General features: G+C 37.5%; 1 protein-coding gene across 1 annotated transcript in view; it reads left to right on the top strand.

Moving 5' to 3' along the window:
- Positions 1–27,920, top strand: part of CRIM1 (cysteine rich transmembrane BMP regulator 1) — a 193,834-nt gene that overhangs the window by 125,488 nt on the left and 40,426 nt on the right. Inside the window, exons 8-9 of the mRNA XM_086460919.1 lie at positions 7,917–8,099; positions 11,862–12,059. Coding sequence (XP_086317045.1) covers positions 7,917–8,099; positions 11,862–12,059 — 381 coding nt within the window. The remainder of the gene's footprint in view (positions 1–7,916; positions 8,100–11,861; positions 12,060–27,920) is intronic.

Raw genomic sequence — 27,920 nt, 5'->3', positions numbered from 1 at the left:
CTGCATGTGCAGCAAGGGTAGAAGTGTTCGGAAACAAGAGTATCCAAACTTGCCAGTTCTCTAATTAGTTATTGATGCATGGGTCTCTTGAATATAAATTGCACTAAAGCACCTACTGACCATAAGCTCTGCCTTATAAATTTGAGAGAGCAATTACCAAGCATCATGCAGCTGCTTCCTTCTGTCAGTCAGGGCTTCCACTTCTCAGTAAGTTTACTTAAATACAACCGCTTCTTTAGAGGTCTCTGATTGCTTTTGAAAGGTGGTAAATCACATGTGTGAGAGTGGTCCTCATTAATGTGTCCATGTGGTCGAAGGTCAAGGGGATCAGGCTACTTTCTGCCACAGCCATGTATGAGCTATGATTTGAGAGTCCAGCTTGGCCAGGATTGGCTCTGGAGCCCCACTTCATGTCTTTCCCCTAGAGGTGAGGTGTGGGCTTTCATTGCCCTGTCCACTGAAAATGAGACTACCTAGTGCATGCATGAAAATAACTGTCATTGATCCAGGGAAAAGAGGATGAGAACTTCCCCTGGGACTTTTCTTCCTGACCCTTTCTATACTGCTGTTTCAGGCTATACTGATGATCACATGGTGGTATAGAAGCGATCTCCCAAATCTTCAAGCTTATTCACTTGACCCAACATGTTACCTGTGTTTTTATAACTGCATCTGTAATTTTCATAGAATCATAGAATGGTTTGGGTTGGAAGGGACCTTTAAAGATCATATAGTCCAACCCTCCTGCAGTGAGCAGGGACATCTTTAGCTAGATCAGGTTGCTAATTTATCTAGATCAGGCTTCCTCATTTGAGAAGATACCTCTGACATGAGGTATTTATCTTTTCTCTGTGCTTTCTGGCTTTCTTCACACTTGTGTCTCTATACAGTGGTACTGCATTGGAGGAGAGATTAAAAGCCCTCTTTAATCACACTTCTTATCACCTGTTGATGCACTTGCTCTCCACAGTAATTGCAGTTCAGTTCCATTATTAAGCTCATGGTGTGGAAAAGGGTAAAGGTGATTCCACTGCTTCTAAAGGGAAATAACAATCACCTGTTTCTAAAGAGAATATCAATGGGTACTGAAGGGATTTGATAGGGAATGTTGTGTCAGCAAGAAAAATCTTCAGTAAAGAAGAATGGAGTCCAGGTGAAACACCTCACAAACACTAACTAATTACCACGGAGTTCCCATTATTTATGGCACTAATCCTGTCAGAACTTATATTGCACTTTCATTAACCATATTTTCCATGTGCTCTTAAGAAGTAAGGATTTGACCAAAGTAATGGGGTCTGTCTCAGAGCAGAGAACTAAATGTAGTCATGATCCTAGTTACTGCACATTTCTCTTTGGGCATCGAAAACCACAGAATTCTGTGGTGGACTTTACATGGACATCTGATTAAAAATAACAAGATGCAAAATGCAGCTTGCAAGGAGTAAAAGATAACAAACTGTTTGATGAGTAATAAAAGGAAGGTTAATGTTAAAGGAAGATAATCTGATGCCAAAAAGGTAGAGAGATTTAGCGGTTGTGGGGTGGAGTTTTGGGTTCGCTTGTTTTTTCTTCAGCCAGAATATTTGAAGAGAATTTGAAAATCATGGCTAGTCACCAGCCACAGCAGTGTGAGAATTTGGTCTAGTGTAGTGAAAAAGCAGGTCAGTCTGCCAAACCAAGTCAAATGTTTTAGAGCCTCTGAAACTGGATTATACTCAATGTAGTCAAATCAGGAAAAGTAACTGAAACAATGCAAGTCGTTGCCAGTTACATTTAAAACAGGAGAGAAAAGGAAAATGAGGAAAACTAAAGGCCAGTCAACCCAAAATCCTGGTAAAAATATTTAGTCAGTAGATGCATATACATAAAATCTAAATAACTACAATGTAAATAAATAGAAGGGGAAGGGTAGCAATTGTCAGGACCATGGATAGGTGTGAAACCAAACTCAAAGCTTTTACAGGGGTTTGTGTTTTAAATAACATAAAGACAAAGTCTCTCTTTCATTCATATCAGTTAATGAAAAATAAGATGCTAGTTAGATTCTGTGGAACTGATGGTATGTCATACCAAAGAATATTAGATGCCAGATGATGTGGTTCTGTCTGGTTTTAGAAGTTTTAAAAAAAAAGTAAATACTTCTGGTGTTTACTTTGGTAAAGTAGTAATATTTTTTGTTGCCAAAGTGAATTTTCTTGGTAAGCTGATGTATTCAGTAAAGGTTTGACTCTCAGCTATTTTTAGATCCTTAGACTTGGACAAGGTTAGAATTAAATATTTTTCTCAAAGAGTGGAAGAAATGGTTAGACCTGTTGTCACACCAAACCACAGCCTTGTGTTACAGGTTTGGGGATTCTTTCTTCCTGCAATTTTTAACTTCTCTTATGGCACTGGGAGCTTATCACAGATGTACTGGTGATGAATGATGGGCTATGCTAGGAACTTTTAGTGGTGCTGCGATTGTTTCAGACGCCTGTGTCCTGGTAACATGCCTAGGGCTAAACTGATCACAATTTGTATTTTCTCTTGTGATAGACTAACAGAGACTCCTGGGATTTAAACGCATTCCTCTCTTGCGAAGAACATGGATTTCTTCCAAAAATTGCTTGGCGATTTTAGCAAGAAAATCTGTCACTGTTCGGGGGTTTTAGAGCACAGCCATGGCCCTTGGTGGCCCCAGCTCCTCCTTCAGCTGTCCTGATGGTTTTCTGTAGTAAGGCTGTAACCTACTGCAGAATGCTAAAAAGTAGCTTAATTTCCAGGAGGATGTATACATGGAAGAGGGATAGCCTAGAGGAAAGCCACAGAAACAATCAAACACTGAAAAGCATGACCTGATGAAGAAAAATTACAGTTGAAAGAAATGTGTGCATTTTATCTGTAAGAGAGGATGGAGGCAGGGACATTTGCACATTAGAGGAAGGTAAAAAACCAGGAAGATATACACCTTAAAGATGGGAAAAGTAGTGAAACTCAAGAAACTTCCTTTGTGTTTGTTTGGTATTTTTTTTGTCTAACCTGAATTACCCTTGCTGTGATTTGAGCTTAGTTACAATAGTTAAAACTATAGAATTGTTTAATAAACAGCTTGAAGTTCTCCCTTACCAGTGACTTTAAAGGAAAGATTAAGACAGGGATCTATCAGGTAGAGCAGATTCTGTTGTGGGGTCTTTCGCTCTTGTTTTCCATGATGCAACCTCCACCTGATACAATGACATGGAAATAAGTCTTCTGTTTGCATGGGGAAGACCTCACAGTCTTGTCTACTGTGTGTAAATAAGACATATATCAACCTACATAACAGCTGTCTTCTGAAGCTGTCTAAAGATTACTGGACTGGGATCTGCTGCTGAGGTGAACAGAAAATTTAAAGACTGTTGTTGAAAGTTGGCACTACATATAGATTGTGGCAGCTGAATATAAAAGTGGTTTCTGTGATGATGCAGACTTTCTCTGCTAGAAACCTTACTATAAAAATCTGATTATTTCCATTTTGTTTTAAAGGTGAATTGCTGAGTTTGATTTTCCTCAGCATCCCTAGTATCTTTTAATGTCTTTTTACAGACCACAGGTGCCACAAAATAATGTTTCTTTCCTTTGTCTGTGCAACTATGTATAAATAATTGTATAAACACCTGCATAAATAATTGCATTGATTTAGAAACAGTGGTTACAGGTTTGTTTTAATTCTGATCTCTGTTTCTGGATGACCTTTTTAGAAGATGCAGGACCAAAGGACTTTCAGAATTGTCCTGCAATTGTGTTAACAGGGAATACACCCCACAGAATAGTACAAGCTAAAGAGTAAGACCCCAAATATTTTTTTTTCTACCTAGCTTGTTTTTATATATTTGCAAGGAAACAAAAGCATACAGTGTGTTGTCCTTAAGCATACGGTGTGTTGTCCTTTAACATTGTTATGGGGTTAATTCCAGTGAAACATATCCTCTTTTTTTTTAAATGCTCTATCAATGCAGCTTTTGAAAAACAGAAAGCTTTTCTGTATTTTGTTTATATGGACACAGGATTCAAGTTTATCAGTTTCCTTCCTTTTCATTTAATAGAAAGTTCACAGCACTTGCTCCAGTTCCTTCCAAGAGTCTGGTACAAATACTTCTGTACGCTGAAGGAACATCCAAAGTGCTGGAATCATGAACGTTTTAATCCTTTAAACAACAGAAAATTGTTTTGAGTCTCGCTTCTACTTTGGGAGGGCTGGAATTTCTGATACTACAAAAGAAAATGCCTAAAGACAGCTGATGCCTGAAGTATCTCATGCGCTTGGCGTAACCATGTGCAGTATTGCTGCCTCACAAGGGATGGATTGCCAAACTCGAATGTGTTTCTGAACTATTCCATGACTGTAATCAAAGAAATCTGCAAGTATTGGGGAACTGCAGAAATCTCATTAACAGAAGTTTTATTTTGGGCTAGTTCAGGCAATAGAACTGTATTTAATTAGATTTAAAAGTGTAAGGCAGAATACCTTAGAGAAGCAATTTGATAAAACAGAATTTGTCTGTGTGCAGTTCAAATTGGAAATAAAGGTCTTCAGAAATAATCATGGTTTGTGACTGTGTAGTGCAAGGCTGTGTTGTTCCCTGCAACACTGACGTTTAGGGCTCTTGTTCCCAGAACAAAAAGGTGGTGGCTGTGAGATCCACAGAATTAAATTTGTGCCACTATTTCTTATTTAACTCTGTGGCAGGAACTTTAATGCCAAAGCAAGTCCAGTCTCTCAGTCATGCTTGACTTTATATAGGAGCAGAGATGTGCTATCATCTGTCCTTCCACAGCCCGTATAAACTTTGTATTGTTCTGGATACCAGCTCTGGGTACCAACCAGCTCTGTCGTTGGTCCTTTCACAGGCGAGCAGTTGTACGTCTGTGCTTGGTTTGGATCAGTATTGTATTACTGATATCTGATAGCTGGCAGACACTGAATTCATGTTCACAAATCCGTGGCCTGGATGTCTGTCTCACGCCCACTGTTTCATTGTGGTAGTCTGTGTCAGAAAAGGGATTTGGAGTTTTGGATACATTTAAGCGCTTTGTGCTGTGAAGTTCAGTTAATTTGACTTTGTCACACAGCAAAGCTTTGGTACTTGAAGAATTCTACACATAGTATTCCCTTTGTTGACAGAATAATGAATTCATGGTTATTGGCCTTAGGAAAAGATGCATTTATTTAATGTTAGCTTTGTGTTCTTTCACTCCTATGTGTCTGCCATAGGTAGATCAGTAAGGCAATAAAATTAGCACTTTAAAAAAACAACAAAAAAAGAGCTAAGAGAATCTTCCAATATATCATGGTGGAAGAAATACATCATTACAGTTTCATGGCGTGGTGCTCACTCTTTCGTTAGGCTTCCATTTTATGAGTATCTAAAGCTGGAGTTCTTCATTAAGTGCTTGTTTTGGCTTCACTGAGTTTTAAGACCACGATCTTACATATGGTTCTAACAAAAGTGATCTTTGTCTCACAGCTGAGTGTATAGACTTAGGTCAATAGTTTAGTTTGAATGTATACACTACCATAAGTGTCAATGGTAAAAATACACCTATAGTGAAATTCTGTGGGGGTTCTCACTGTAGGAATAAAACATACTGTTTCCTTTCAGGATTTACAGTTACTTGCTTGATCTTGTTTGGACATATTAAAAATGGATGATAATTCATGGAAGATGATGTTCCAACTTCCAGCCAGGCAAGAATTCAGATCTACTGGGGGTGGGGGAATCTGAAAATCTGGAAAGCTGCAATCAAAACAGTAAAATCAGAAGCAAATGGATTAAAGGCCTTTTGAGTTGTGTTGGTGCTTTTTCCTTTTTGAGGTTTTTAAACTAGCAGCTTGAGCTGCATAAACTTGAAATATTTCTCAAGTGTTTGTTTATGTGAATTGCTTTCTAATGTGGTCATAGTTGTTTTCCCGGACACAGTGGTATTTCCTCCTCTCTTTTTTTCTTTTTTTTTGGTGCTGCTTTCAACGTTATGCCTTGAAGACAGAACAGGCATATAAAAATCAAACATTGTTCAGGATACTTCCAAGTTTCAACTCTAATACTTTACAATCATATTAAATGGCTCGAGGCTGGACCTCAATATAAGCATATGTGGAAAGAAATACTAGAGTCCTTGAAATGCTTTAGAGTTTTGAAGAAAACTTGTATCATTGTTAAGAGTAACTGAGATGAAAAGTTTTTAGCCCCTAAAAGTAAGAGGATTGGGTGGAAAGGAATCTGCAAATGCTGAACTTTCATTTAAATATTTTTCATCTCCCATGTGAGATTGAGCACTAATCAAAAAAGAAAAATCACTTGACCACAAAGTGGTCACAGTTTTCAGCCCTATATGGCTAGACATTACACAGGTAAGTAAATAAGTAGTCTTTTCCATGTATTCTACAGCAACAGCAACATAGGCAATTGTCATTTCTTTCCTTTGCCATGTTTAGTTCAGATGTAATGAAATTTGACAGTTTTACCTACAGTTTGGCAATGTTTTTAATTTTGACTTTGTTGCTGAAATAGCTTCCTGTTTGCAGAATGTTTGGCTTCTGAGATTTCATAAGCTACAAATCCAGCAAGAATACATCTGTTTACTAGATACTGTTTTAATTCAGGTAGGAGTTTTCCGGTATCTTCGGCTAGTGTTGTAGAAGGCAAAAAAGTTTATTCTGAAGTGAGGAAGAGGGAGGAGGCTTAAGTCATTCAGTGATATAATGATGAAGCTGTGAAGTCATGATTTCCTAATAACTAATGGGTTGTATTATAGTCGAACATAAATTTGGAGTATTTCTTCTACAGTGTCTTGAGTCACAGTGATTCAGCCCTGAGTTGTAGAGGTCCACAGAATTGCATGTGTTGGGCTGGTTGAATAGAATAAGCTTTGCTGGCAATAGATGGTGGAGGTGGAGGGTAGTTTGTACGTGTGGACTAACTGCAAGGTCAAAAGCCCTAAGGACACCTTATGATGTGTTCATAATGTGTGGATCTGCTTCATAATCTGGAACCAAAGCTCTTTGGTATGAAATCATAGTAAAAAGAAGAAAAAGGTGGTTTAATCTGCAAACTGGTTCATTGTTTTAGTTAGCATTTTTTTTCCCTTTTTTAATGTTAACGAAGTAAATAGGCAATATCCTTTCCAAAATTCTTAGGAATTTTCAGAGGCTTTTAGTTTCCCACAAAGTTTAGATTTAGTTTTACTTTAGGGCTCTGCTGTAGATGGAGGCATACAAGAAATAGTTGTCTTGTGTTTTTGAAACACTGAAGTGTTCATATAGATACTTATTACAATTGGTTATTTTCTGTGGGGAGTAGAGATGTGAGCTGACTAGTACAGCTCCAGGTTGCCTGAACTGAGAAGTATTCAGTTCTGTGTAACAGATCATGCAGTCACAAAACATGTTTGTTGGGGTTTTTTTTAAATGTATCCATGTGGATTGGACAGCTTCAGTGTGATTTATCTACCTGTGTACCAAGTCTTGCAGAAAGGAAGATTACAGTTAAGGAACATCAGAAGCTGTCTTAAACCAGAAAAATCTATTGCTTCATGTGCTGAAATTTGAAGTAGCTTCTGGCTTATCCAGAATGAGAAATATTTAACACCTGTGAAGAAATACCAGTGCCTTCCTGCAGTGTTTTAATTTTTTAAATTGAGACTTTTAATTGTAAATAATTGCTCTGAAAGTAATTTTGAATACCATTTTATTTTCTTCCATTGTTGAAACAGATAATAAAATATACCAAGTTCTTAAAAAAAAGAAAAAAATTATATTCGAGTTTAAAAAAACAGAAGAAAAATCAACTGTCTCTTTTATATCTGTTTTTGTCAGTGGCAACATGAGTTTAGCTATTTCCTGTTTATCAATATCTATGAATTACTTTTTTTTTCCCTTCCCCTCCTTCTCTCAGAAGTGAAGCCAACTTGCATATTTAACAGCATGGAATATTATGATGGAGACATGTTCAGAATGGACGCTTGTCGGTTTTGTCGATGCCAAGGTGGAGTCTCTATTTGTTTCTCTGCCCAATGTGGTGAGCTACACTGCGACAGGTACTATGTGCCAGAAGGAGAGTGCTGCCCGGTGTGTGAAGGTATAGTATCTTTTTAATCCTGTTGATTAATTCTGCTGCTTTTTTACCTGCTTTTTCAATGCAAATGAGCAAACAAGTGCTTTATTTTGTTCTTCCAAAGTTTGCAGATTCCTCCTTAATTCAGTTTATTTCTACATTTTTGCTATGTCAGAATGTGCTGTCTTTTCTTTATAGTGCTTCTCTGATGTTGACACTCTGCCCTTTTTATATAGGGCTATTTGGATTTCCTTTCCCTTCTACATCAGAACTTCCTTAGGCATGGTCAAGTGTGCAGTACTTTTTGTGGGGCCTTCTTCCCAGAGGACATAAGAAGCTAATTTCTGCACCAGGTATTTAGATAGGCTCCTCCAAACCAGCAGTAATGGCCCTAAGACACATTTCCATTCCTTTGTAGCCTGCTTTAGCCAGTCTTGTTCTGTTCAGCTGCAGCAATGCGTACACCTTCTCGTCTCTATGATTATAGCAAAGAAACGGGGCAGTAATCTGACTTCAATTTTCACTTCCTCCTTTGCCCTGTTGTCAGTCTTTTCCTCTGCTTGATAGGCCTGCAGCCCTCCTAAAGAAGGTACTGTGGGAAATTTCACATTAACCCTCTTGCTTACGCTAGAAAATATTTGATGTGTCTTCTGCCAGAATACGATCTAGCGGAGGGAGATGGGGCTGGGAAAAAAATATTCAGTGCTATAACATCATTTAATGACATACTGAAAGAGTGTAAGAGGGGTCATGTCTGATGTGGTGAAACTTCCTGAGTAAGTGCAGATTCATTCCTGAAGAAATTCCTGTATGAGCTGCTGACTTTCTACAATATGTGAGATCTGTTGGTTTTTTCTATAATTACTATTTCTCATATATGTGAATATTCTGAGATTTGGCATTATGAAGTGATTAGGACAATGTATACAGATACAGCAGATATATAGATACATTGCTTATGTACCTGGGCTCTCTATATCAGCTCTGTCATACTCAGATGTGGGATGTGGTATTCCACATTTGGCTTGCAGTTCTAGATAGGTCCTTCATCCTCTTTGGTGATTTAAATATTCAGCTATCTTACGATTTATCAGTAAATTGTTCTGCCATGTCATCATACAATGTTAAAAGTTGACTTCTGCGTTTTTGCAACCTTTGAATCAGACTATCAGGAAAACCTGTTAATATTTCATTTTGAGTTTGAGTTGGTGTGTAATAGGCCTACAATGGAAATTTCTTAAGACAGATTCTTAGTAGGTAGAATAAAATGGATAATGATTTCTAATGATTGTGTGCAATCTTTTTCAAGTAATGGCCGTGATTTAATTTCTGCCTAGCTGACTAAGATGCCGAGTTACAGGGTCCTTCATCAAATCATCTGGTGCTGTTTGGCTTGCTTGTTTCTGTTGCATGCTTTTCTGATAGGGCTTGTAGCACTAAATCAAGGAAGTCTGATTTCTGACTTCTGAATGATTGGATAGTAAGATACATAATGATTGGATAGTAAGATACATGAGGTTTTTTACTATAAATCCCTTTTGATTTAGTGGAATTCTTTTGGGTGAGGCTAGACAACTGGATCTGTTAATGTATTGTAATTTTCCTGATTCCGTTAAACACTTCAAAAGAAAAAAACAAAGCTCTGATCCCTTTTTTAATAATTTGGGTTATGTTAAGTGACACCTAAATTGACAAGGTAAGTCTTTTAAACGGGCACAATGTATACTTAACAGCCCGCCCATTCATGCTTTTCTAGTTGAGGAGGTGGTCTACTTGCTGTCTTTCTTTTTGATTATTTCATGACTGATTTTCAAGGTGATTGTTTCCTACTCGTGTTTTCCTGATGATAGAAATATAAAGAAATATAATGCTTTCTTCTTTTCTGCAACAATTTTAAAATAGCACATGGTAAATTTGATGTGCATTGTGTAATGCAGGCACAAGCCCTTCTTGCCTTAACTCCACAAAGAATTCTTTCTCAAAGTCCTATAGGATACCTCAGCATCAGGAAATTTAATTGGCTTGGCTCAATTTATTGGTTTAAACACTGCTGACTAAGGGTACCAAGAACTTTGTGGTTTGACTTGCATACAAGACTATTGCAAATAACACAAGTCTTATATGGCTTTTCTGTGCTTTCCCTTTATTCCTGTGTAAATCAGAATCCCATACATGAGTTGAATGATAAAATTAATTTCATTTGTTTGTGTATGATTTGATTTTTGGCAAGGTCAAAAAGTTAATTACATGTGCAAGGTGATCATAAAACATAAAAGGTGCAAAATTAAGATATTAAGAAACGTTTTATTTTTAAAATGTCTTACTTTCCCAAACACCTAGTTTTTTTATATTGGCTTAAGCAATTTTGCTAAAATTGGGAATATCACTACAATTCAGGATGGGAGTGAATGCCAGGTAGAGGTGGAAGTTGTGCGCAGTTTGACTCCAAATGTTCAGAGTTTGATACTGTGATAAAGTGATACAATGGCTTATAATAAGACAACAGCTATTATCACTGCTACTGGTTTTATAGACACTTAAAATGCATTGCCTTAGTTCCAAAGGGGAGTGATGAAACGTCAGAGAAATATTCCAAGTTTTGTTCAGTCCTTTTTTTCTTTTTTGTTCTTTTTTTTTTTTCCTTTGGACAGGATATCTCTTTTCTCCTAAGTCCTTCAAATTTTTGAAAATTCATTTATGGGTAAATGACTGGTGCTTATTTGACATCTGCTGTCTGATATCTGCTAAAAAATGCTTTTAGTTGTATTTATTGTTTTTAATGTATTGAATTTGCTTTAATATGTAATTTGTATTGTTGCTTGCTTTGAAAACTTGACCTAATTACTATATATACTCACATATTCAATTTTTGAGTCTAACAGTTACTTATTAGCCACCATGATAAGTTGCATTTATTCACATGTGTATTTTTTACTATTAATATCACTGGTGCTTCTCGTGTTTCTGAAGAATAAAATGTGTTATTTCTGAAGACTAAAAGCTGCTTTTATTTCAAGTCATGAATTAGCATATACAGAGTTGCATTATTTATTTGCATGAAACTTGAGGAGAAATCGTACATGTGATATGTCCCCGAAAATTCTGTTATTTAAATACCCAAGTCTGTTATTTAAATACCCAAGTCTTAATTTGGTTGCTAGCAGGCAAGTGGGTCTCGTGGCTTTTAAGGGGAAAAAGCTCCAACTGAAATGAAATTGAAAACTGAGCCAGATTATCTGTTCAGGAAAACTATTATATCTCTAAAACTGTGATGAGATGCAGCTTAAGGCAGTCTCCTTGTTCCAGCAGGAAATGTACCAGAGGTCTCATCTTTGCTCATAGTATAAAATAGTGGTGCGATGCTGACACAAGTCATTCCAATGGTTCACTGAGATGTTTTCAGTTTCCCTCAGAAGTTGGTACAAAAAATGTATCAATAGATCCAAGATATCTTCTGAAGAACAAAATAAGAAAATCAAAAGATTAAGCCTTATAATTGTTGCATACAAAACTTGAGTTGAAATAGATAAAAATAGAACGCTGAATTTGTGAATGTTCTGTATCAGTTGATTTAACTTTTTTGACAGTAAATTTCAATATTGACATATCTGTTAGCTGTATTATTTTATCCTTGTATACCACAGTGTCTTTCAATGTTTGACAGTGGCTGCACTTAACCCTTTATAGGTAATGTAAAATCTCAGTGTTGCAGTTATTCATATGTAAAATTTAGGTGTAAAAGGGAAGATAAAACTTCTTGTTCTCTTGCAATTCCTGTCATTTCAGACCCAGTTCATCCAGTAAATAACCCTGCTGGCTGCTATGCCAGTGGTCAGATCCAAGCTCATGGAGACCGCTGGCGAGAGGACGACTGTACTTTCTGCCAGTGCATCAACGGAGATCCACACTGCGTTGCAACAGCCTGTGGGCAGAGCTGTCTAAATCCTGTTAAAGTCCCTGGCGAGTGCTGCCCAGTGTGTGAAGGTAAGATTGATATTTCCTCTATTATGCTTTGGTCTGTTGTGGCTGCTGCTTGCCTGGTAATTCCTGGCTTACTTTTAAATTTTGGAGTATTGAAGTAGCTGGTACAGCATTGCTTGTGACTGAATAAACTAGTGAGGGCAGAAAAAATAAGCATGACTTAACCACACTTTTATGCGGCAATGCCCAATACTCTTTTGGCCCAAAAGAGTACAGTAAGAGATCATTTAAGATCAGCATTGTTCACTAATTTTACTCTTAGTTTTGTTTAAACCTTATTAACAAATATAAGGGAAGTTAGCAGATCAAAATATTCATTAGCTGGTATTACTGATAACTGGATTATTTCTGGTTTCTTATTCATCAGTGTCGTTTAGTTACAACTAAAAATCTCTTTGCACAATGTAGTATGATATTGAACGTAATTATTTGAGTGAAACTTACAAACGATAGTATCTGGGCAATAGTTTAGTTCTTAGAGTTTAAAATGCAGTTTTCACTACCTTGTAGAATTACATATATCTTGTATAACTGACTGAATTTTTGACTTAACTATATGGTAAATGCTGGCCCAACCTGGCAATAGAAATGTGAAGATTTGCAAACTCGAGACATTACATAGATACAATTTTTTTTAATGTATATTCACAGTTGCTTTTTATGGAGTAGTTGTCCATCATGAAAAGCACTTGATTGCTAAATTTAGAAATTGTTAATCTAGACCTGTCTTCAGAGCTATCTTCACAGTGTACAAATGCTTGTGGGTGCTCAGTGAGCTACTTTAGTATTTTTCCTGTTCCATCTCTGATAGAACAAAATTAATTTTGTGTAACTGCATGTGTCTCGGGGCCCTTCTTGGGTTGTAGTATCCATCCAAATTCACTGGGATACTTACTTTTTAGGCTAAACCTGAGGAGCATAAAGATTTCTTACAGGTGCTCTTTCGTTCCAAAATTCACAAGATATGAAGAAAGTGTCTGATAACATATAAAAGCTGCCAGTGAATTGTAGAGAGTTGCTACTTGCACTGAATTAGTTTTACAGTGAGGAAGCAGGTTAACTGCTTTTAAACCCCAGTGATCCCCTCATGATGGATATCACAGAGTATGGGCTGTCACTCCTCATTATATAGTGTATATATGAGCAAGCTTGGGAAGGTAGTACAGAGAGAGAGTGCTTGATAGAAGTATTTTCAATATGTTGAGGGTTTTTTTTTCCTCCAATGAGAGAAGGATACACAAATGTCTCTGTATTCCTGTTCCAGATTGGAGAAAATGGATGAGAGATAATTGGATTAAATGCTTATCTATATCAGATTGAGATGATTACGATGAACTGTGGGAAGCAAACACAGGGTAGAGCGGAAGCTTCCATCGTTCATTACTAAATGCTGCAACATAGCCAAGCTGGTGCTTCATTAACATAGCACATTAGTGCCTCTGCAGTGCATTCAGGACACAAGTTAGCTCATCTGGACTAGGTTAGGTAATTGTGCTGTAACGTGTTTTCACAATTAGAAGCAGAAGTAGCTAGCAACTGCTTAAGTCTGTAAAAGTTGTTTTATTGTTGGGTAAAGTGGTGTGATGTTAAATTATACTTAAGATACAAATGATGTCAAATAGACTAAGACTGACACAATAGCACCATGGAATCAATATTTAAATGAGATTTTTGTGTTGTCTTAATTACATTTCCTGAGAAAATGTAATCTGATGTGTTATTTTGTTTGTCATGGTAGCTGTTGTATGTACACTTAATTGTATTCATCTGGTTTTGAATGTCATCTGGAGAAGAGTAATACGGAATGGTATTTTGAGGGACTTACTAAGTTTTAAGCTTAAAAGCATCATATTTGACTTGATGTTTCTTTGATAGCACACACTGCCAAGTGAACAATCAAGGGGTAATGAAATTACATAAATGATGGAACCAGCAATTAGTGGAAGTAGTTTTAGTTCATACTAGGAGGGAATTTGAGCAAATGCCGGTACCAGTGGTCAGAGGATACCTGAAAACTCACTTGAATTCTCTCTTCCTTCTTCCTTTCCCTCCCCCACAGCAAACAAACTGGAATAAAACAGATGATATGCTCTCTAATGCCAAGTTATTTAATTTCAGTAATTTAGATTTAGGAATATTTCAAGGATCAAAAATCTGAACTATTAAAACGCAGCAATGAGTTCATATGTTTGAACCCAAGATATAAGAAGTCGAGTTTGCAAGAAGAGCTTTGGATAACTTCATGAGAAATTATTCAGCATCTGAGACTTAACAATTTACCTTGCAATAATAATAAATTTAAAAATCCCTGAGAAATGGACCAGTCAAGTTGAAGTTATGTTTTGCAGCATCAAATTAGCTCAAGGCTGCTATACTTTGTGATTAGCAGCCTGAATAAAAATATTTACCTATATTAGAGAGCAAGGTGTTAACCAGATTGGAAGTTTGTGAATTAGAGACCTGTGTGTCTTTCTGAATCTGTTAACATTTTTTTGCTGAAAGCTCACATTAAGAAAATACTGCAACATTAGGGAAAAATAATAATCTGTTAGACATTGGCTGTCTGTGTACTGCATATTTTTAAATTATTTTTGAAAAAAGTAAATGTTTGAGCTGGTGGCAGCAGAGACTTGTGTATTAGCCATAGACTTATGGCCCATCTTGAAGGTGTCAGGTAGTATCATGTGCCTGAAGCCTTAAATCTGAGATTAATAGTGTTTCTACTTAGTTTGCATGGGTAGAAAAAAGTACTGTCTACTTTCTTTGCAATACAGCTATTGCTTGCTAACCCACTAGGCAAGGGGCTTCTTTAGATTTGTATTCTCTGGTTTTCTTCCTGTAGGAGGACTGAACTGGGGAAGTACACACGCCATGGAAAGACAGGCCTTAAAAACGGTGCTTCCTTTACACACCTTACTGTCCTGAGATTTAGTTCAATAGTTTTAATGACAACATGGTCCTATCTGAAATGCTGTTTTGTTTCTGTCATCATCCAGCTACGTGACATCTCTGTTCTCCTAACCAGGCAGGCTGCATGGCTCGGTGCTTCTTCCCTTTTTAAATCAGCTTCTCACTCATTTTCCTGAGGGTCATTTCTGATGATGAGGTTCTGCTCCCAATACTCACTGCATCATCAGTGACCTGCAGGGGTGGTGGGATCAGGGAAGAAGGTCCTGGCTGGGAAACTGACTGACAAATCAATCCCTTGATTTTAATGAGACTAATGGAAAAGTTCCCATTTAGTGAAGATCTAGAAGCAATAAAGTACATTCCAGGCAGTTTTTCCTAAGAGGAATTAAAACCCATGAGTGTCAGCCATATGATGCTTTTCTGCATCCTACCCCATTAAATCTGCATATCTCTAGCTTAACTTTTAATTTTGCAGTGTAGTATATGAGCAGAAGTGTTGACTGATAGAAGCTCAAACATTACTAATGTGGCACTAATAGTTTAAACCACCATCCTGTGCTCTCCAGTCTGTTCTCCTTTTTTTCCTCATCCTTCTGCATGTCTTATCTCCTGCTGTTCAGCAAAGAAAGCCAAAATCGCCCAGAGAAGCTGTGGCTGCCCCCTCCCTGGCAGTGTTCAAGGTCAGGTTGGATGGGGCTTGTAGCAACCTGGTCTAGTGGGAGGTGTCCCTGCCCATGGCAGGGAGGTTGGAACCGGATGATCTTTAAGGTCCCTTCCAACCCAAACCATTCTATGATTCTGTGAAAATCCTTATCTAATGTGGGCTAAGTTCTGGGATCACTGATGTTATGTGGTATCATATTTTCAACTATGCAAGTTATTCAAGAAAGGAGTTCAAAGGAGAAAGCAGTGTGACTTAGTGATATGTTCAATAAATGGATAAAATTAATGTAAACTTAGCAGGTGATTTTGAGATAGTAGTTTACTAGTGATTGTAAGGATAAACATACCTCATTTTACACTTTTCGTTGGATTCCAGTTTTCACATCTCAACTCACACTCTAACATGTTCAATCCATAGACAATATACCATAATGAAATAACTTACTGTTTGTAGAGCAGGTTAAAAATGACTGTATATAGTAATTCTGAAGTTGTGTTATACAATTTCATCATGAATATATTTTACTTTTATGCTCTTGTATTATTGTATGTTACATTTCTTAAGCTATAGCTCTCACTTTTTGCATGAACTACTACACTTCTTGGGGGGACCAGTGCAGAACGTAGGAAACAATTACTTTTCTTCTAGAATCTTAACTATACTTCAGCTCTAAAGCAGAAAGAAGACTGATGCCTGTTGAAAACTTTCTATTATTTTTGTCAATTTAGTTGCTGATGGACCAATTCAAGCCCATATTTCCATCTAAAAATACACATCAGTTCAAGAATAGTAAGGCAGAGACTTTATATGCTTATCACTACTTTTTAAGTATGCATTTATTTCTCATCAGACTTCTGTTTACATGTAAAAGAGAACCCACTTACCAGCAGCCGGCTTCAGTTGTGTGAACTTACTTTAAGCCTGTCAGATATTCGCTCTTTAGTATGTGAAACAAAACATTTAGTCAAAGATGTTTCTATCATTTATGTTGTTTTGAGTGTTGAGGGATAGAGCAGTTTGTGGAACACGAAACTAATGGACAAATTCTAATCAAAGCTGCTTGCGAATCTGGTCTGGCTGCAGCTCATCCAGAGTAAATGCTTATTAGTATCAGTCACTTCTGATTTTTCCCTCTCTGTCTTTGATCTAAGTGCTGCTGCACCTACAGTTCTGCCAGTTCAGTTATTTCCTGGCTGTTTTATAATCGGTTTCAATGAAAGAAATAGCTGTTCCCCTAGATAAGTTTACATTCCTGCACCTACATAAGGATAAAATTGTTCTTGGATTACATTTTCAAAAAATTTTGTGGTCAGAAATTGAATATAATGTAGTAGTAATTTTGTGAGCACAGGTTCTTGAAATATCAGCATGGTATGTCAGCACACAAATGTATTCAGCCTTTGAACACAGTAAACTCAGACCAAACTAGAACATTCCCACTCCCTCATGAAGAAAATCCTGGTGTTCTTGCTACAGCAGTGAGAAAATGGGAGTGCAAGGATTGTAGAGACTGAAGTTATGCAGAAGTAGCTGTTCAGCTTTCTAAATTAGAGGTCAAGGAGTAGCAATTGTGATATGTAATTTTACCATACAGACTTGATTTGTATCAGTTTTCCACAGTAAGAAAACTTTTTAGTGCTTCTTCACACACTGCCATGTATGTATCCATAGTGTATATCCCGTGTGTGTGTCTGTAGCCCACGCAATACACATCACAGCGTTGATTGGACAGCCAAATTGGTTTGAAAGGTATCATTTTCTGAATGCTTGTCTGGAGTTTGCTGGACTTGGAGATTAGGGTAACTATTCAGCTCCTTCACCCCTTCCATACTGGAATCTTGTCTACCGATGCTGCTGGTAGAAGGGGGAGGGTGAGTGAAGTGCTTGAGATGCTTTACACTGGACCTCCCTGGGGAACTTGGTGGGGAGGAAGAGACGTGGGGTAGGTGTATGGACAAGGGTATGTATGGGTGTGGTGCTCCAATATGATGGGTTCGTATATGGATTTAGCCTTCAAATCTATGGGCTGCCTTTCCTGAGTTGCACTGTAGTTGATATTCACTAGGGTCTCCAATGGGTCCAGCTCTGATGTTTTCACTAGCTCAAATAGAAGCTTAATTTGTTTTATCTACAGACAACAAAGCTAAAAAGGGCAGCAAATACCATGGAGAGCAGAGGATGAATTCTTATGTGGTTTTTTCAAAGCAGAGAGTTGGCAGAAAGATGTTGACCAAATTCAACAAGGGAAGATACAACGTACTACGCTTGGAGGAGATTCTTAGTGAGTCCTGAACCAGAGTAATTGTTAAATAGCAGTCCTCCAGGAAAAGCCTGGTGATTAGGGGAAAGAACAAGTTGAATGTGGATTAACAGAGCCTTGAGAAGGCAAATACAATACTGAAATTATGATCAAGAGTACAGTTTGCAAGACCTAAAGTAATCCTTTTTGCGCTCTTTTCTATGGGTGGGTATGTCCCTAGCTGGCATAGTAGGCCCTTGGTTCTTTCCTGGACATTGTTCCTCTGAAAAAGGCAGAAGCAAGCTGGAAGGAGTCAGAAGGAGAGCTATAAGCACAGTCCAAAATTTGCAAAACATGTCCTAGGAAGACAGACTGAATAAATTGGGTCTGTGTAGCTTAAGGAGAAAATGATGAAGTTGGAATGAGGAAGATACCAGTCTTCAAATGCCTAAAAGGTTGTTGCAAAGCAAAAGATAGGACAAGAAAGAATGGAATTGAATTGCAAGAGGGAAGATCTGTTTTAGAGGAAGGCAGAAAGTTGTTGAGGAAAACAAAATTCCTCCTGTGGCATCTCATGACTAAGATTGTCTTTTTGATGTGTTCAGGGCATCACAGTTTGTATTTTCACTCTCAGCAAAAGGAGGTTTGCTCAGGAAATTGCATGCATAACTGAAAACAGTAATTACTAAATTCACATGTGCTTTCAGTGTTTATGCAAGTGATGGCTGTGGCTCACCAATATAGAGCTGCTGGGTTGGGTTTTTTTTAAGTAAATATCGAAGTGACCAAAGCCCTTTTGGCAAGACATATTGCTACAGTACGTCCACCCCTGTCACTTCTTGCCAGTTTTCTGATGCAGCAATGCCTGTGGGTTGTGCAAGGGGCGTATAGATAAAAGCCTAAGGTGTGAGCAGGGGCTGGCTACTTTGAAGTGAGGGTTTCCAGGGCAGCAGAAAGCAAGGGTCACCGATAAGGCATGAGGCTAGAGACAGAGGCACATTGAGACAGTTTAGTGTGGAGGGGAAGGCCTCCTTTCATCAGCCTGTCCCCAAGCTCAAGCTGTTCAGTCCACATAGCTTTTCAAGCCAGGCACTTCCCTTTCACTGGTGAGATCTGGGAAAAGCAGGCCCATCATGTTCTGTGGATCCAACACAAAGTTTTAAGCTTCTGATGGATGCTTCTATATAGCTTCTACAGCTTCTGTAATGGTATTGATCCTTAGGGATTTGCCTTTGTTTGTTTAATCTATTATCTATTTAGTCTGTTTTTTCTTTCTTTATTCTCAAGCCTTGGCTCTTACTGAAGACGGTCTAAGGTAATCATACTGGCCTTCTCTGCTTTCCCCACAGTTTGAGAGCCAATGGCTTCTTGCAGCAGGAAGAATTCTCAGAGAACCCATTTCTACAGATTTAATCAATTTCTACAGCTAGGTAGAGGGGAGAAAGTGATTTTTCAGGTGCCATAAGGGACTGCAAAATTTGGGTATGCACTCACACTTCTTTAGACTCGGAGGTTCTTCTTGGGAGCTGGTCTGTGTACCTGTCACATTGGAGGTAACCAGATCCATTGGCAATCAGGCTGCTGTTATACTGCTGTTTACAGAGCTGCTTGCTCTGTAATTGTTGGGCCAACAATTGCTTGTTTTCTAAATAAAATTGGTACGGTTTCAGTAAAAATTACTTTCTTAATGAATTTTACCCCCAAAAAAGTGAATATTGGAGCTTAAAATAGCTATTTAGTGTCAATATATAATGGCATATGAATAAAACTAAAGAAGCTACAGTGATAGAATTAACCATGTTTCCCTCAGGCCGTCTGCATCTGTGAACAGTCATCTGCAAATTGGAATAATAGCTGTGTTCACAGCAAGTAAATACTGGGTAGGATAGGATAGTACCCCAGTACCTGGGGTTTTAATTTTTTCTAAAATTTTTTTATAAGGTGATAATAAATGCAAGTGCTTAGCACTGGCACTGATGCCAGAAATGTCCTTTAGGAAAGTCTATGGTCACTTCTGTTCCCTTGCATCTCCCAGAGGCTCAGGCTATTCATAGAGAAAGCTGTAACCCAGTCGACTAATACACAGTAATTGGTTATCTCGCAGTACCTCCCTCTGCATGAGAGCCCTCAGGTACAGGTGGCAGGATGCCAGCATAAGCTGTGAATGAGAAATTAAGTGTTAAACAAAATCCCCTTGGAGGATTTTCATGAATAAGGCCCACATTACTTTGCTGTCATTATGGCTGACACTTTATCTTCACAAAAAGAAAATAACATTTTCGTCAATGAAGGGCTCCAAACTCTAGCTGAGATGTAATTCAGTTCAGTTCCTTTAGTGTGTCCAGCACTTCATTAAGTAAAAACAGGCAACAGAGTCCTGTGAAAAGAAATTTGATTCATTCAGGACTAAGTCAGTGGTAGTGAGCAGTGTTCAACAGCACAGGATTTGGACCCAGAGATCTCCTTAGAGCGTGAAGTATAAGTTATTGTTCCATAGCAGCGCTGTAACTCTCAACCAGCCTTTTCATCAGTCAATTAAGGAATGCAAACACCGTGCTGTAGAGAATTTGACTTAGGTTTGCCAGATCATGATTTAGTATAGTGGTTTTAGACAAGGCAGCTAGGCCTGTTGAACCGCAGCATGCAGGGTATAATGAAACCTACTGCCAATGAAAGTCTCTCCAAGTTTAAGTCAGGAAGATAGCACTAGTATAAAATAACATTTTCCTAGTTTTCACTAATTCATTGTTAAGTTCAGTGGAAGACTACTGAAAGGATAAATAACCAAATAATACTAATGAATATATACATCAGCGCAGCTAAGGATGTCTCACTTATAAAGAACCTCATGGATCCTCTAATTAATTCTTTTCAGCACCTATAGTATTCATAGATATGCTGCAGATGCATGCTAATTTAGTGTGGTTTCTGTATCTTCACCTGGTAATGATAACTGAACAGCCACCTTAATCTATTTGGACATTTCTTAATAGGCTTAATTGATTCTGCTTTAATAAAGATGTCAATCCACCTAAAATTGTCCAAAAAAAGTCTTATCAGCATTAAAATATATTTGAAGAAGATATATGCCTGTTAAACCAGTAACGGTAAGAATTGTTTACAACAGACAAAAGTTTTTAACTCTGTATCTTGGGAGTGGAAAGTTTGTGAGTATTTTGATTGCATCACTGCATAAGAGATCACCTCCATGCAGCTGTGGTTCACAGGAGGCATCGTCAGTTTGCAACAATAAAAATAGTCTTTGATTGTAATAGTTACTTTTGAGGAAAAATACATATTTAAATAGTTTCAGATTGACAGTATGAATAAAATTTGAAACGAAAGCCTGCCAAACTGAACTATGTGTTTGGAATTATTAGCGAATGTATTTTCAGTTATTTGTAACATTAGAAAATTGTATCACCTTAAGTCCTTGCATACATTTTATAAATAGTTATGTGATGCTGAATTATTGAACCCTGATTATTAACACAGATAGCTAAACACTGGGAAAAAGTCCTGCAAGGCATTAGGTATTTCAAACCCAGGAAGGAAATTCTCTTGCCCAGGACTCCAGACCGATATTTTTCATGTAATGAACTGGAGGGGTGGGGAAGGATGGAATGTGAACTATGAGGATGGAAAACATTTAGTAACTCTTGGAATGATATGAATGTTTTTACAGGAAGCTTAAGTAAACACACATGCTGCTGCTTAGTAGACTGCAGTTAACTTTTTTGGACAGCAGACAAAATTCAAACAAGTATGCAGACTTGAATGAAAGGTTGTTGAGCAGCACACCCTTCAGGACCAGTTTTTAGCCAATTATCATGTAATGTATTGGGTGAAAAGTTAGACTACTGTTTGGTTGGGTTTTTCCTCCTTGATTTTTATAGTAAGTGCTTGAATGCACTGAGGCTATATTTCTTTAAATCAGTTGGTGTTGGTTTCATAGGATCAGACCATCTTAGTCCTTTTAGAGGTAGTTTGTGTTATAAAATACTACAAAAAGAGGGAGCTATTTCACTTTCCCCAAACATAGGCATGTTCTTTATCATCGATGTTAAAAGTCTTCCTCCATGTGTAGAACATGATTTTGACTTGTTTTTCCTTCCTCCCCCAGAAAAGGTTTTCATTTCATGCTCCCGATGAGACGTTGGGCTTTCAAGAATCCTCTTCTGGTGATCTTATTCTTTATATGTGGCTAACACTTTCTCCAAATATCCCAAGACCAATTACTGCAGAATCTTAATGCACTCATATTTTATATGAGTTGTTCTCTCTGGGGTTAAAAAACATTGTAAATTAAATGTGTAAACTTCACAGAGTTATTTTTTTAATTTGTGGCTGAGCACAGTAAGACCTTTATACAAAGTTTCTTATTGTCCCTTCTAAAACAAACAACCAAAAAAAAAAAACCATCAAAAACCCCAAACCTATAGTTAATTATTGTTAAAAGTATTGGAAATATCAATGTGCAGGATTCAGAATTATTTTAATTTTTTTTTTCCATTTATACTGAAAAGGGGTTTTTTGTGATCAATACTGCAGGTCTAAAAGTAGGGAGAAGATACATAGGGATTCTCATAGGTGTATATAAAGCTTCTTTGTGATAAACACTGAAAATATGTTTCCAGGTTCCAGCCTTTTTAATAATATGCACAAGGAATTAACATGCTTTATCTGATTGTCTTTAGTTAAACTGGAGACTGATTCACATTAACAAGATGGCAATATGAAAGAGGAGGTTGGGGAGTTTGTAGCGCTGAGTGGTGAAGCATACAATTCCACTTCTCATTCTAAAGTTACAACTACGTAGTCTTCGCATTTAAGTTTAAGATTAGTTTTAGACCTGGTGGCTTCATTATCCTGCTTAACAGTTTGGTGTGTTTGCAAAGTTCATGTGTTTCTGTTGCTATGAACTTGTATGTTGAAATTATCTTGATTGTAATTTAGCCTTTCAAAAGTACAAATGCTTTTTTGCCTGCTTTTTTCAGATTTTTTTTTTTTTTTAAATCTTTTGCTTCTACATGGGAAGAAATCACTGGCAACTTTATCTTCCAGTTGCATGAGCGATATTCTCCAAATAATTCCTAAAAATATCTTGATTAGAATATAGTGTATTTGTGTTATATAGTAACTATGAAGACAAACACCTGAAGCTGTTCTTAAGCATGTCAGTAATAGTCAATATACAATATACTGAATAAATACAATTAAAATATGAACTAGTATTTTGGTGGACTCCAGGGAGATATTTTTTACTGTCTATTAATGTAAAAATTGTTCACATGGCAATGAATTTAAGGCCTGTGCTTCTAAATTCCTTGTGCAAGGTAGGTACTTGTCAGTGGTTTGCAGTCTTAAAATGGAATTGGTGAAATCCATGGTGATTTGGGTATTCAGCGAAGGATCTCGAGATAATTTTCAACCTCTGTATAGTGATAGATCTATAGAGCTTAAAACTTTGTAGTTTTGATGAAGAAGTGTATTTCTCTGATGCAGATTGAAATCCATTTTTTTAGTGTGAAGTTGGCTGGAAATGCTGGTTTTATATAAATACAGATAAATTTATATATAAAAATCCAACAAGGCAAGAAAAACATGCATGAATACATACATACATAAAACATATGCAACTTTGGGGTCCAAAATGTCCCGTGTTTGCCTGGTTTTGTTGAATATATATACGTGAACTGCTGTCAACCCATACAGTGTTGTAGTTTTTTGTTGTGGCATTTGCAAATAATACTGTGTTATGTTTGGGACACTTTACACCAAATGCTGTTAGGACTCACTAGCTTTCAAGCATATGCACATAGAGTAATAGTGAGTAAAGCTGAGCTGGGAGCACTGATGAAGATAATGAAGAGGAGAAGTCAGACCTCCTGTGTCTGTATAACTGGAGTAACTGTTGTACTTGGATCAAAGTAACTGAACCCAGGTGTTCAATGTGAACTTTTGTCCTACTTTTATGGCAAGGAAAAATACAGTAATTTTATTATAAAAGGGATAGCTTTTTTCCCCTTCTGTATTGATAGTGCAACAGTTAAGAGTGGAATTAAAAACTGGAATGATTGAATAGTGTAAAACATGTGTCCCCTTACATTTCTAGTACTGTTGGTTTAAAGTACGTAATGGTCCAGATTTCTAACAGTTGATTAGAAGCAACAATATTGTGCTCTACAGTACGCTCTATTGCTCACAGCAATACCGTGCTCTATTTACTTTTAAATTAGTGTTTAACAATGTTGTATTTAACAACATGCAGAAATAAAAACTTAGAACACAATAGTTACTTCCCTACTTAAAACCGATTTTGTAAAAGCCTGGTTTAGGTATTTCCCTCACATGGTATTACTAAACATGTGAAACAAAACCTGTTTTGAGTTAAAATACTGCATTCCAAATGAAAAAAAGCAAAGAACTTGTTTTAAGTGCTTTTCATGTAATAATAAAAATACCTTGCCAAGAGGTAAAGTGCGGGTAATGTATTAAGTTAAAGCAGGACAAAAAATGAGACGGATTAAAGGTGGTTGCAGTTGTCACTAAGTAACGCTTCAGAGATAATTGCTGTTATAACTGCCTGGAAGAAATTTTGCTTCTTGAATAAAAAGCTACTCTTTAAGTCATTGAGTAGATTTGAGAGAGATGGTGTTAGGCAAACATGTACTGTTATTGCAGAAGGAAAGTAATCAGTACCTGGCAAAAGCATGCAGAAATTATCAGAAATTGAAATGTTTATCTTTGAATTTCAGTTCCCTGACTAACCTCCATCAATGATATTGCTGCTTTCACTGGAAATGTCCTGAGATGATGTGAAAGTGAAACTTATGGAATCGTGCAAATTGGAAAGGACCACCAGAGATTTTCAAGTCCTACCTCCTGCTCAAAGCAGGCCCAGTGACAGCAGAATCTCAGGGCCTTGTGCCAATGAAGTTTTGAGTATTTTGAAGGATCAAGATCCCACAACCTCTCTAGGACTCTGTCATAGTTTGACCACTCATATGGTTTAAAAGAAAGAACAAACCAACTTTTATCTAGTTGTAATTTCCTGTGTTCATGCTTGTGTTTGTTGCCTCCTTCCTAGCCTGGAGCGCCTCCAAGATGAGCCAGGCCTTATTGTCTTTGTAACCTCCCATTAGGTAGTGGTACGAAGCAGTGGGATGCCCTCCTTCTCCACACTGAACAAGCCTGATCTCTCAGCCTCTGCTTGTATGCCACCTGCTCCAGCCCCAACCAGCTCAGTGGCTCTGTGCTGTACTCACTCAGGTGTCAGTGACTCTCTTCTATGGAGGAGCCCAAAGCTGGACAATACCCAGCTGTGGGCTCACAAGTGCTAAATAGAGGGGAAGTGTCACTTCCCTGCACCTGCAGGCTGTGCTTCTGCTAATACAGGTCCCTCTTGTCCTTCACACAAACCAAAACTGAGCGCATGGTGCTCTCATAATACATGCAGCTTTGCAGTAGTACAGTTAAGTCAAATCCCTCCTTTTTCTGATATGAATTCCATGGCCAGAGTTCATATTTGAACAACTAAGGGTACGATAGGAAGATGGGTATGATTTTTCATTCTGGTACCAGCCCTAGGGATGGAGGTTTTTTTGGTAGTTCTCTTTAAAATTAACTAAAGGTTTATGTAAATGAGATCTCCAAAGTTAGAAGGAAAAATGAAATGAATGGTTCATTTTTAAAGTTCAGATAAACAGTAGAAGTCAACAGGATTGCAAAAAATAGTCTCGGATTTTTTTGTTTGTTTTGATTTGATTTGTTTTGCAAGGCTTCAGCAATCACTGAATTTTAGTTTTCTTTCTCTTCTTTTTGATAACTTTAATTGATCAAACTGTGTGTATAATGAAATTCTAATCCTAAGAAACTCTTTCCCCTGGTCTTGCTGAAACGTGGATGGAGCAGTTTCTCTCCATTTCTGAATACTTCAGCTGAGGTTTATCTTATGACATCAATACTCATCCAAGTATAACAAGATCTGTATGTAAGACACAGTACTAGACCAGGTTCCCATCCTGTGTTCTCGTGTGTGTGTGTGTATATACATGTGTGTATATATATATAGTATTTCACACTTTTAACAGAAGAAAGTGTCTGCTCTTTGTAATGCAGCCTATGTTGCATCACTCATAGAAGTGGGAGGTCTCAAAAACCAGCAAATAGCAGAAGTGAGCAGCCTGGGGATTGGTTTTGTTCATTTTACAAAAGTATCCTGAGTAGAAAAATACCAGTGAAAATATGGCATTATTCCACCTTGACAACTTCTCTTTTTTTGTGTTGGTAATGTAGGCTCTGTAAGGACAAAGCAAGCTCCAGGCATTACTTGGATGTCACAGTCACCCCTTCTTTCCCCATACATGCACAGTTTGATTTTTAAGCTGGGATGAACAACATTCAGAGATTTGATCATATACTGTAGTATTTTTCAGTGGACCAGTCAGACTGATGGGCCACCTGTGGCTGAAATACCCACTGTGGGTTTCAAAATTTTCGAAGTTATTTTTAGGTAAATGGCAGCATAAAAAATTAATTCAGATTTTTATCAACCTCACAGCAGACAAATTACTAATCCTCTGCCCTAGAATTCAGCATAGAAAGTATCAGGCTCATATGGAGAGAGACTATATGGAAGCAAGATGTTCTAATAGAAATCTGCGTTTAACCTCACGTATAAGCACTTGACATCAGCAAAATCTGTGCACAATTAAAAAATCCATTGTTTTCATCCAGGCTCACTTCAATCCCCTTCTCTTTATTTTCTTCTTGTCTCTTTCTTTCTACGGTACAGTTTTATTGTCAGTAAAGCACACAGACTGAAACAGCACCCGTTTTTCCCACCCATTGTCTGTGCATTTGTGCACTGGAACTTTCTTCTGCCATTTCTACCAAGAGCAGCAGTGAAAGCCTAGCTGAGATCATGCGATGGTACATGCTTTTTCAAGCTTAGCTGCTGCTTGCTTATTCAAATAGCCAGAAGCCTGGCAGAGCAGAGCTGGCTTTATTTGTTGAGTCTTGTCTAGCAAAGTGAAAAGGGCTGACTTTTTTTTTTCTTCTGGCTGTATTTTTGCACATGTGGGGGTAGGGAATTTAATTATTTCTTTTGTCCTCTACTTGCAGCTCATTGAGAAGCAGGCATGCATATAAAATTACTGTATCTCAGGGTTTACCTTTAGGGACAGGAGGGAGAAAAAACTGATTTGTAATCTTGTCTGGAAACACTGAGGATGCTGAGAGCAGACACAAAAGTGGGAGGTAACAGAATAATAAAGCACAATGAACAGGAGATTAACAAAAACCTTTCAAATTAATATAATGGCAGTTTTATTTTGTCCCTTCTGAGAAATACCATGTATCAAGGGAGCAAAACAATTGTGGTGTCAGTGTGTTCAAGACACAAGAGCATCAAAGCAGAGAAGTATGTTGAATCATGAAAAATATATGACAAACATCAACTGGTTTTTTTCTAGATATTAAATTGTACCTACAATTAAAGAGAAGTTCTCTTGGGGGGGTGAAACACAATCCTGTTTCTCTCTAGGTTTAGTTTGCGCCCAAGTGGATCTATGAACATTAATCTGCATCTCAGCTTTCAGTGAGTTTTTAACTACATATTTTACCTAACTGTTTTGCAGTCAGGTGGTAAAGCTACAGTCTTCCTTCAGTTCTCCAGCTTTCTTACTTTCTGTGAACTTTGCTTTGGGTAGCATTAATGATTCATATGATTTGTGGTGGTTTAAACTACCAGTTAGTAAAAGCATTACTGTGGCTTTTTTGTAATTTGAAGTGTAGGGTTTGGGACGGCTGACCAGTAACTTGAATGAAGCTTCAGGGTAACTCTTGTATTCTGGTCTTTCGCATGTTTAGGGCATTTTGGTTAGAGAATGGAGCAAGGTGAGAAAGGAGGTTTTTCAGAATAGGCACTAGATGCTAAAAATCAGTTTGTTTTGCAAAACTAGTTTATATACTCTTAAGTCCTAAACAGATGGGATTAATTAATGGAGTTTATGGAATACATCATATTATTGGTGTATATCAGTATGTT

The sequence above is a fragment of the Leptosomus discolor genome, chromosome 2 (assembly GCF_034619465.1).
Source record: "Leptosomus discolor isolate bLepDis1 chromosome 2, bLepDis1.hap2, whole genome shotgun sequence".
Taxonomy (NCBI): Eukaryota; Metazoa; Chordata; class Aves; order Leptosomiformes; family Leptosomidae; genus Leptosomus; species Leptosomus discolor.
Note: the sequence above shows the minus strand (reverse complement) of the source record. Positions and strands in the feature narration are given on the sequence as shown.